General features: G+C 31.9%; 1 protein-coding gene across 1 annotated transcript in view; it reads left to right on the plus strand.

The window, feature by feature from the left end:
• Window positions 1–9,471, plus strand: part of ETNK1 (ethanolamine kinase 1) — a 53,124-nt gene extending 43,653 nt beyond the window's left edge. The window contains exons 6-8 of the mRNA XM_016425867.2: window positions 74–234; window positions 3,174–3,247; window positions 3,566–9,471. Coding sequence (XP_016281353.2) covers window positions 74–234; window positions 3,174–3,247; window positions 3,566–3,638 — 308 coding nt within the window. The 3' untranslated portion in view covers window positions 3,639–9,471. The remainder of the gene's footprint in view (window positions 1–73; window positions 235–3,173; window positions 3,248–3,565) is intronic.
• Window positions 9,472–10,047: the final 576 nt, after the last annotated feature.

Here is a 10,047-nt window from a genome sequence, read left to right on the forward strand (position 1 = left end):
GAATGAACTGTTAAGATGGGTAGAATAAAATTTTCTTTTGACTTATATCTTATTTTTCCTTTTCCCATTTTAGGTGTAAGTGATGTAGACTATAGTCTCTATCCAAATAGAGAACTACAAGGTCAGTGGCTGAGGTCTTATCTTGAAGCCTATAAGGAATATAAAGGATTTGGAACAGATGTTACAGAAAAGGAAGTAGAAATACTATTTATTCAGGTTAACCAGTTTGCATTGGTAAGTTTAAAAATAAATAATTGCTAAAGATTCTTCTCATCATACAAGTAATAGAATTATAAATATTTTATCTTGCTGTAAATCAGTTAGCCATTTAAGGAACTCATTCAGTATACAAGCTACTGATGAAGGGAAACAATTTCATAATTTTCCCCATTTCCTGTTTAAAATCTTGTTACTAATTTTTTTAAAAATGAAAATTTTAATATAATTTAAGAAGCCTGAGATTTCTACATAGTCCACTTAAAGCAATACTTTTTACATTATATTTGGACTTTCTGTTGGTTCATATGATTATAGATTTTGAGTTGAAAGAGATCATTTAGTCTATCTTGACCTCTCATTTTACAAATGAGGAATTGGTTACAATAGGTTTGCCTTTAGAATCACTAGAATGTTAGAGATAGAATAAATATTAGAGATCATCTACTATGAGCTTCATTTATTCACAAGGAAATTAAAATTCTGAGAAGTCTATTTAGAGAAGAAATCAGTAGCAAAGCCAGGACAAGAACCCAGATTGCCTAATGCCTTGTGCTATGCTTTTTTTTGGTACCATATCTCACTGCCTCCTCTTTATCATTATTATAGTTCACAATATTCAAACTATCTTAGATCTATAACACTTTAATACATTACAAAATAACTAATTGTCACCGGATAGCTTCTTTTTGTGTCTTGTAATAGATTTTGTAAAACAGATTATAGAAATAATTTTATCCCCATTTGGTGAAGTAGATTATAGAAATACTATTATCCCTATTTTAGAGATGAAACTGAAATTCACAGTTACAAAGCTAGTAATGAAAATTATTTGTCAGAAAAAAATGGAACTAAAAATTGTAGGGAACAAATCAAATTATCTTTGTTACATATAGCTACTATACTACAAAATAGTTTTGTACACCAGTCTGTTTTAAAATCAAATATGACATCTTAATTTTTATAAAATCTAATTGAGAAACTTATCACCCATAAATTAGTTTCTACCTAAAACATCAACATTCTAATTGAAATTCAACAAGCATTGCTACTCCCATAGCAATCTCTAACATTTTCTTCCAGCTTCTCACTTCTTTAATCCTTATATTTTGCAGTTGCCAAAGAAAGTCTCCTCTTCTACCTCATGCCCTCCCTGTTACCCCTTCCTATCCAAGTACTTATCACTACCATTACCAAAGCAAACAAACAGAAACCTCTACTACATCCTTGATCTTTTTTGGAAATTGAACCCATAACTGATGATGTCTCTTAGAGTGTAGAAAGACAGGAGAAGATTCAGAGTTGAGCTCTGAAATTACACACAAGGATGATAATTCTGCCAAAAAGTGAGAAGGAAAACAATCAGTTGTATAAGGAAGAGGAGAGAAAAGCATGACAAAACAAAGCCCTCAGAATTTGGGGGGGGGGGGGGAAGAGATCAGTAGTGTCAGTTGGTGCAGAGAGAGTTGATGGAGGATGAGAACTGAGGAAACTTATTATATCAATAAAGAAATGATTGATGACCTTGGAGAAAGCAATTTAGGTTTGGAGGTAGTGTTGGAAGCATTTCAAGACATTGGGAAGTGAATAAGTAGAGGCAATGAGAATTTTTCCTTGGAGTTTGACTGCAAAAGGGAGAAAAAGATATTATAGAGAAAATATTAAGATCAAATAAAAGTTTTTGAAGGATGGGAGAAAACTAGACATGCTTGTATACATAGTAGAGGAATAGGCATGGGCAAAGTGAAGGACAAAGGAGGAGAGAATGGAGAAGAGTACTAAGATTTTTTATGTGTGGCATTGACAAGAAAGATCTTGAGCTATGAAGCCTCACTATTTTTTCAGTGAAGGTAAGGATTCGTGGTTCTTGGCTGAGGAGGAGGATCAGTGGTGCAGGTGGCTTGATGAAAGAAATTTCAGAAGATTTTGGGGGATATAATAGAAAATCTGTCAAGGAAGGGCCTGTGCATGAACACACATAACAGCTACTATTCTAGAATGTCTTCCTCACATTAGTTGGGTAGGGTAGGTATTACTTTTGTTTTACCAATGAGGAGACTGAATAATGTGAAAGAAATGGACTTGGTATCCATGATTCATTCACTTGCTGGTAACAGAGCTATACCTAGTTCCCAAGTCTTTTGACTGCATGTAGCTCCTGTTTTTCTAAGTGAGTATAATGTAGATAGGGTTGTAAGTTCAGAATAAGGAAAGGAGAGAGATCCTTGTTTACATTGAGAGTTTTCACAGAATCCTGAGCAATTGAAAAGGGAAGGGCATCATAGAGCAACCAGTAAATCTGCATTCTAGACCAGGTAGTCCTCTTGACTTCAGTGATGATTTCCAGTTACTCTCCTTTCTGAGCATTTCATTTTAGGTTAACTGATTGTTAAGAATGTCACCTTATGTGGAGCTGGAATTTCCCCCACTGCTGTTTTTACTCATTCATTTCTCCTAGTTTTGCCCTCTGAACAAGCAAGATTTAGAATCATAAATTTGGGGCTGGTTGGAATTTCAGAGGTTAAGTAATTCAATATTGCTCCCCTTCCAGGAGAAAAGTGAGCCTCAGAGAGAAGTGACTTCTATAAGATTGCACAGGTAGCAGTGGTAGAGCTGGCATTCAAACTCGTCTCCTGATACCCAAGTCCAGAACTTTTCCAAGTTATATACCGAGCCACTTATTTGTTCCTCATCCCTGCCACCATAAAGATGGTTCCTTAATTGTCTATTCTGAAAAAGAAATAGCCCCTAATCTTTTAGGGGCTTTTGATCTGCCATTCCCCAGAGCCAAGATGAAAAAAAAAAAGTGAGATATGGCTATACAAATAACAATATAGGTGCTTAAAAATAAGCAATTTGTAAAAAGATAGACTACATGGCCACAATGTAAAAGTTAGCATTTTTAGCTTGTTTCATAAGTGTTATGTTGAATTTCATGATGTTATTCTTTTCCTTAGGCTTCTCATTTCTTTTGGGGATTGTGGGCTTTAATTCAAGCCAAATATTCCACCATTGATTTTGATTTCCTTGGGTAAGTTTTTGTTTACTTAAGCACACTTTCTGTTTAGAAATGCCATGGTTTAACACTTAGAACTGATGTGAAGCATAGGTATTCCCTTTCTTGAAATTGTAAAGATGAAGCAGTTTGTGGATTTTGAAAGAAACTTTCTTTCCTAAGCATGAGGTGTATTTTTTTTTTAATCCAGTAGATGGCACAGCAAACTTAAACATCTTTTATTGTCTTAAATTTTAAAAAACAAAACCTGCGTAGATTTCAGATTCTTGAAATAAAAGATTTTACATGTTTTCAGCTGTAATTAATTTTGCTATAATTCTCTTTTCTTACTAGGTATGCAATTGTTCGTTTTAAGCAGTATTTCAAAATGAAGCCAGAAGTCACTGCATTAAAATTACCTGAGTAAAGAAGGCTATTTAAATAACTTCAAGTGGTTAAGCAATCCTTGTGATCCGTTTTTGAAAACAGATATTGAACAGCTAATATTTGTTAAAATTCTATCATTTCATTTGGTTATCTTGCTTTATAAATGATGCCTCTAAACAGCCAACTTATCTTTAAATATTAAACCTAATTCAGAAATGTATCTACTGTCAGTATGAGATGGATTAGAAATTTGTTAAATCTGCAAAGGTCTGTAGAGATGACAATTTAACCCTTTCTTTTATCATTTAATCTATGTTATATGTGAATTATTTATTATAGATTTAATGTGATTCCATTGCTGCTTTCATCAGTTTCTGTATAAGAATTGGATATAGGCAACAAAATTGTTTGTCTTTTTTAAACTTTAATTTTTTTCATGTTAGATTAATTTAGGTAAATGTTTTTGGGGTGTTCATTATAAATACTTTAATCTTGTACTGTACGTGAAGATGAGTCATTTATTCTTGAAATGCCAGGAACAGGTATAATAAATTTTAGAACTTTACTTTTGGACTAGGAGGTAAACCTTTTACTTTTCATATGGTACATTTTCTGAGTGGAATACTGGAATGAATTCACTCCTGGGAATAATTTTTTTTTTAATTCTCCATTTGCAAAAACAGTGTGGGATTAGAAATTTCATTTACCCTTTTAATCCTGGAATAGATCTACTTGACTGAATCTTAGCAAAATCTTTAAGAGAAATGTTTTCTTATCTAAAATGTGAATATTTTTAACTATTCCAAATTTTAAAAAATATTACATAAAATTTCTAAGTTATGTATAATTCTACGTACTGAATAGTATTATGATCTTTAAAAAAATTCTAATCCTCCATTTGCAAGTAGGGGAGTCAACAAATAATTCCTCATCCCCTTTTCCCTGACCTTTCCCTCCTCACCCCAGGAAGAAAAGAAAAGGAAACATTTAAATAACTTAGCCTCAATCCTCCTAACTTGGTTTCATGTCTTTAGCACTTTGATTCAATAGCACTAGGGGAAAAAAATCAGAAAATAATACAGACTTATAACAAATAGCTATTATTTGATGAATGTCTATAAAGCTCAAAGTGATATATGAAAGCTGTGAAGAATTAAATATTTTAGAGATAAGTTTGAGGATTTGATCATTGTTATACCGAGAAATCTTTGAATTCTAAAATGTGAATTAAGGAAATAGGAAAATATGTATTGGTTTTTTAGAGCTTTTATTTTAGAAAAATTGCAGGGGGGTGCAGGCAATCCTAGGGAAGGGAAAAAGAGACTTCCAGGAGTTAGTTTGAAAGCCTTGAAATTTCTGTGTGTAGTTTAATAGTCAACTTTTTAAAGTTATCCTGACAGGCTTTGCACATTGGTTACCTGAGTGCCCATATATAAAGTTGACATAATATGTCTGCAAATTAAAAATGTGCAAGCACAAGCTTAACCTATAAGCAAATATCGCAACAAAACACACATACACCTGTACCGTCCCTGTGGGGGAGGTGGGGCACCTCTTCTAAGAATGTTAATTTTCAGACAAGCATTTTTCAAGATTCTTGAAAGCCATTTGTAGAACACCTTAAAGGTCATTTCAAGTTTTAAAATTCATTAAGTAAATCTCTTCTTAAGAATTTGTTTTCATAACAGTATTAGACAAAGATTCCCTTTTCTATATCCCCTTCAATCTTATTGCATTTTGTCAGTTTGGTTTTATTTTAAAACTGTGAAATATTAGAATCAATAGATTTTGTTCATTTGATTCGATTAAATAATACCTACGAAAATAGGAAAATGCTTTTTTTCTATACTGATAGAGAGATTTAAGCTTGTGAAATGTTTTTTGAATGGGTTTTTCATCTATATAAAGAATATTTGACCAGTGCTGTGATTTGATTTTTGTTTTCTGGCTATCTAAAGAGTAGGAGTTTGTATCCTTTAGATCTTTGAGAATGGGGGAAAAACCCAACCCTTTCTCTTTTTCTCAAATTGTCTTCTCAAGCTGGTAATTGTAGGTTTGACTTTTCTCACTTAGCTGCTGCTGGTGAACAGGTAGAGCCTCAGCTGCCAGCTACTTCTCTGTTGTAGTCATTTCTTAGGGATTAATATTGGAATAATGAGTTGGGGGGACAATCACTTCTGCCACAAAGGTATGCCTAACTCACACCTCATTATAGATTTGGATAATGGACTCAGAGTGGGTGAGTAATCTTGCTTTATTATCTATAAGAAGGAGGAGGAATTGGGAGAATTATTTCCGATTGTTTTACTCCACAGGTTTATGGGATCATAGTGCAGACAGGGCTTACTCTTTTAGAAAAATTAAATTTCTCTTCCTTCACAATAACCATTTGAAGGAATTCTAAGTGGAAGGAAATCTTAGAGCTCTAGAAACACTTATAAAATATTTTCTTTGTGTCTTGCTAAGAAGCCGTTCTGTTGCCTTTTTCTATGCTAAGTTAAGGGGCTTGAATGTCATATATAATAACTTTTAGTAAACCTGGTGTTGAAATATGAAGATGGTTATATAAGTGACATTCTTATATGCACAATGTTAGTCAGTTGACCATAGTGGCCTGGGCGCTTTCAAAAGCAGCATTGAGTAAATTATTTTCTTCTGTCAACACTTGTAAAATCAGACCTGGTTAATCATGTTTAATTTTTTTCTTATTCTTTACTGCCTATCTCTGGAAATCTAAAAGGTGTGTCAGTGTCACATACTTTTAGTGTCCTTGCTTAAGTTTAATTGGAAAATAAAATGAATTAACCAGGTCTGACCATGTATATAAAGCAGTGTAAATAAATGTGTAAATTAGTGTGAATTGTATCTTCCATTTATGAGCTTGTGCATTGCCTTGGGTCTTTACTTTTGTAGAAATTTCTCTGTAAATGATCAAGCTCTTTATTTCTTCACATCCTTTTTGCTGCTGTTTGTTAATCTGGCATTTCTTATAGCCCTGTCTATACAATGGGAGGATAAGAGATATGGAACATATGAAAAAATATAATATGCTGTTACATTGAAGGCAGTACTTATTTATTTAATACCTTGGTACTTAATTTATACTTTGTATTAACTTTTTGAGTTAGCCCTTATAAAGATTCCTGGAGACAGTTAATTATTCAGGCAAATAGAGGTCCATTTTTTTTAGTTTTAATTATACAGTATTCTAAGTTAAAAATACTAAACAAATGATTGAAAGCTTCTCTGTTTTAGGGGGATTAGTTCTTTTATACCAAGAGGAAACTGAATTCTGATCTCATTAAAGAAAATTACATCCCCACAAATATAGACCATCTATCTTAACTTCATAAGTACAGTTCTGGGATAATAGAAGAGAATAAAATATTGTTCCAGTTTTCTAAATAAATCACTTAAAGTATTTCCTGATTTAAAGGCAAATTATTCTTTCTAGGGTGTCAGGTAAAAACACTGTTAGAAACCATTCCATTTAAAATTTTACATGGTTTTATCTTCTCCCTTTCATTTATTCATAGTACTTGTGTAACTTCTTGTAGATTGCTGGCTTGTACAAAATACATTTAATAGTTTTAATTTCTATTTCAGAACTGCCTTTGATCAGCATTTAAATCTGATAGTTAAGTTATTAAATATTTCCCAAACTTACATTTGGTGGGAAAACTTGACTGATTTCAGTACTTTAAAAAAAAATGTCAGAAGGGTGATAGTGGCATTAACTTGGATTGCTTTAAACTAAAAGGAAATAATTGTTCTTCAAGGAACCAAAAGTAGTTATAAGCAAACAGTTATTAAAGTAGTCGCACTTTCTTTTGAAAGTTGATTTGTGGGAATTATGTACTGTATTTCTCATTTGTTTTCCATTTTATCTTATAATTATATAAACTATTGTAATGTCATTTGACTATATGGAAGCCTATGCCACATTGTAAAGCAATTGACATGCTATTAAGAAATTAGAGTAGGGTTTGGTCAACCATTTTATGGTATATATGATTAGTTGTTTTAAAAACTACTTCCCACAAAATTAGAATATACATATATATATAAATGCATATATATGTGTGTTGCATATATCATGTAACTTATGTGTGTAGCCAACAACAATATCTACTTTCAGAAATACAAGATTTTTCCAATATTCCCAAAGGCTCAAATTTGTTGCTGTCAAAGAAAGTTATTTGATTTCCATCACCATTGGTTTGCAAATAGAGTCAGGGTAGTAGAGTTGTTATGAAAGTATTTTATTCCATCATGTTTAATTGACACTTGATATGGTAAAACTTTTAATAATATTTTTTCTACTTAATACTTGAAAGCAAAACCAATAAAGATGTATTAAACATATAGAGGACAAAACAACCCTGATGTTTCTACTAGTCAAGAAAATTTTCATTGATCTTTTTAAAGGTAACTATTACTTGACTCTTTAGAATTCTTTAAAAGAAAAATGATGGCATTGCAGAAAATGAACTTGTATAAACTTAACATTTGTTAATTTCTATGCTGTTCTACTTTCACCTTTTCCTCATATTAGAAATATATGATAGGCTGTAGAGTAGATTATGAAAAAAACACATGTTCTTTCTACATATGAACCTTTTATTTCTAATTCTAAAATTTTTATTTAACCAAAAACTTATTAAAAAAATATCCATGAACTTGCACTATTTTCATTGTTAAAAATTTCACTGTGGTGGCGATAGTTCCCATTTTACAACATTGAGTAATTTCAACATTGGGAAGTAGGAGATATCCCAAGCTCTAATTATTTTTCTTCTTTTGACACTGAACTCTTTACTGGCCAATGGTTGTGAATTTATAAGGCAAAAACTATTTTAGAAAATTGGGAGGTTGGGGGGGACTGGGAGAGGGGATTTTCCATGATATTGGAACCTCATTGTATATGTCATGAACTCACCTCTGTGACCTGGAAAAGACCCCTGGAATGGAAAAACAAAAGTGCTTAAATTACTTGCACCTGCCTGCTGTGTACTGCTATACATGTGGTTAATGTGGTGCCACACAGGAAATTATATTCTCTGATCAACTAAAGCAGTTTTTCTAAATGAGTTGTTTTAGAGTTTTTGTATTATGAATTCTAGGAAGACTAACAAAACCCAAATAAAATTCTCTTTTTGTTTGCTGAATTTCAAAAGCCTTTGTACATCAAAGTCACTTTCCACAATGTCTTAAGTATTGTTTAAATTTAAAATATACATTAAGTGGAAGATAAGTTATTACTTCAGGAGCGTAAGTGACAGATGGAAACAAACAATTTGAGTGATTCAAAGTCATTGTATTAGCTGTGTTTGTTAGATTTGGGAATTGTGGCATAAGGCTTAAATTTGTGTTTATCAAATGTGAAATGTAGTAGTGTGATGCTGCTTTTGTATATACTGTAAGTGCTACACATAGTCTCAGCACTGAAAATGTATTGATACCTCTCAACTTGAAGTGTAGATGTTTTGATATGCTTCAGAAATGTGCTGTGTGTCTGAGAATCTGTTAATCTGTTTGGAATTGAAGATACTTCCTGTTTTATTTCATTTTAAGTTTAAATTTTAAATTTCCTCCTTTTACTACTGTTAATTTGTCAGTGTATTCTGTGGATACAGGGGGTTGCTAGTGAAGACAACTAAGATGTTAACCTCATATGTTTTGGCTATATGTTCCTAAGCTATTACTGGAGTTGATTGTATTTCTTTTTAAAAAGTAAGTGATGTTTAAACTTTGTTTTTGTTGTGTAAGTCCTTTTACCATTGATTAAATGAAGGAATGTATCTTTTTGAAGAGATTTATATTCTGTAAATAATTAAAACTGGTTGTAACAATAAAGCTAGGTTCTAACTAGATTTTGTTGATACTTCAGACTTTTTTATTCTTGATATATAAAATCACTAAATTAATCCAGATTAAGAAGTATATTTATTCAAATGTAACTTTTGAAAAGTCTTTTGGAATAATCATTCTCATTCAGTTTGTAATTCTCTGCTTAGCAGATATAGGGGAAAAAAAGACATGAAAACAACTTGTGTGGAGAGAGAATGTTGAAATAGAAATCATAAATAAACTTTCATTTTGATAGTTTTCAAATCTTGTTGACATAGTTTAAAATTATATTATGACAGTTAGGAACTATGAGGGGGATACAAAGCTGAGTAAGATGAATTTCATACCTATAAGGAGTTTATAATCTAAATGGAAGGTAATGCACATGTAACACCCAGGGTAGGTATATATAACAATTGCTACTTTAAAAGTAGGTTAATAAAGACTAGGTTAATAAAGACTAGGTTAATGGGAAGAAATAAATGAAGGTTTAATAAATGGGAATTCCAAATCTACCCTGAACATGGAAGCTTTTGGAACAACAAAAAAATGTCCCTTTTCCTTCATTTGTAAATATGTTGTTTGTTTGTAATTATTCT

Source organism: Monodelphis domestica, chromosome 5 (assembly GCF_027887165.1).
Source record: "Monodelphis domestica isolate mMonDom1 chromosome 5, mMonDom1.pri, whole genome shotgun sequence".
In the NCBI taxonomy this organism is placed as follows: Eukaryota; Metazoa; Chordata; class Mammalia; order Didelphimorphia; family Didelphidae; genus Monodelphis; species Monodelphis domestica.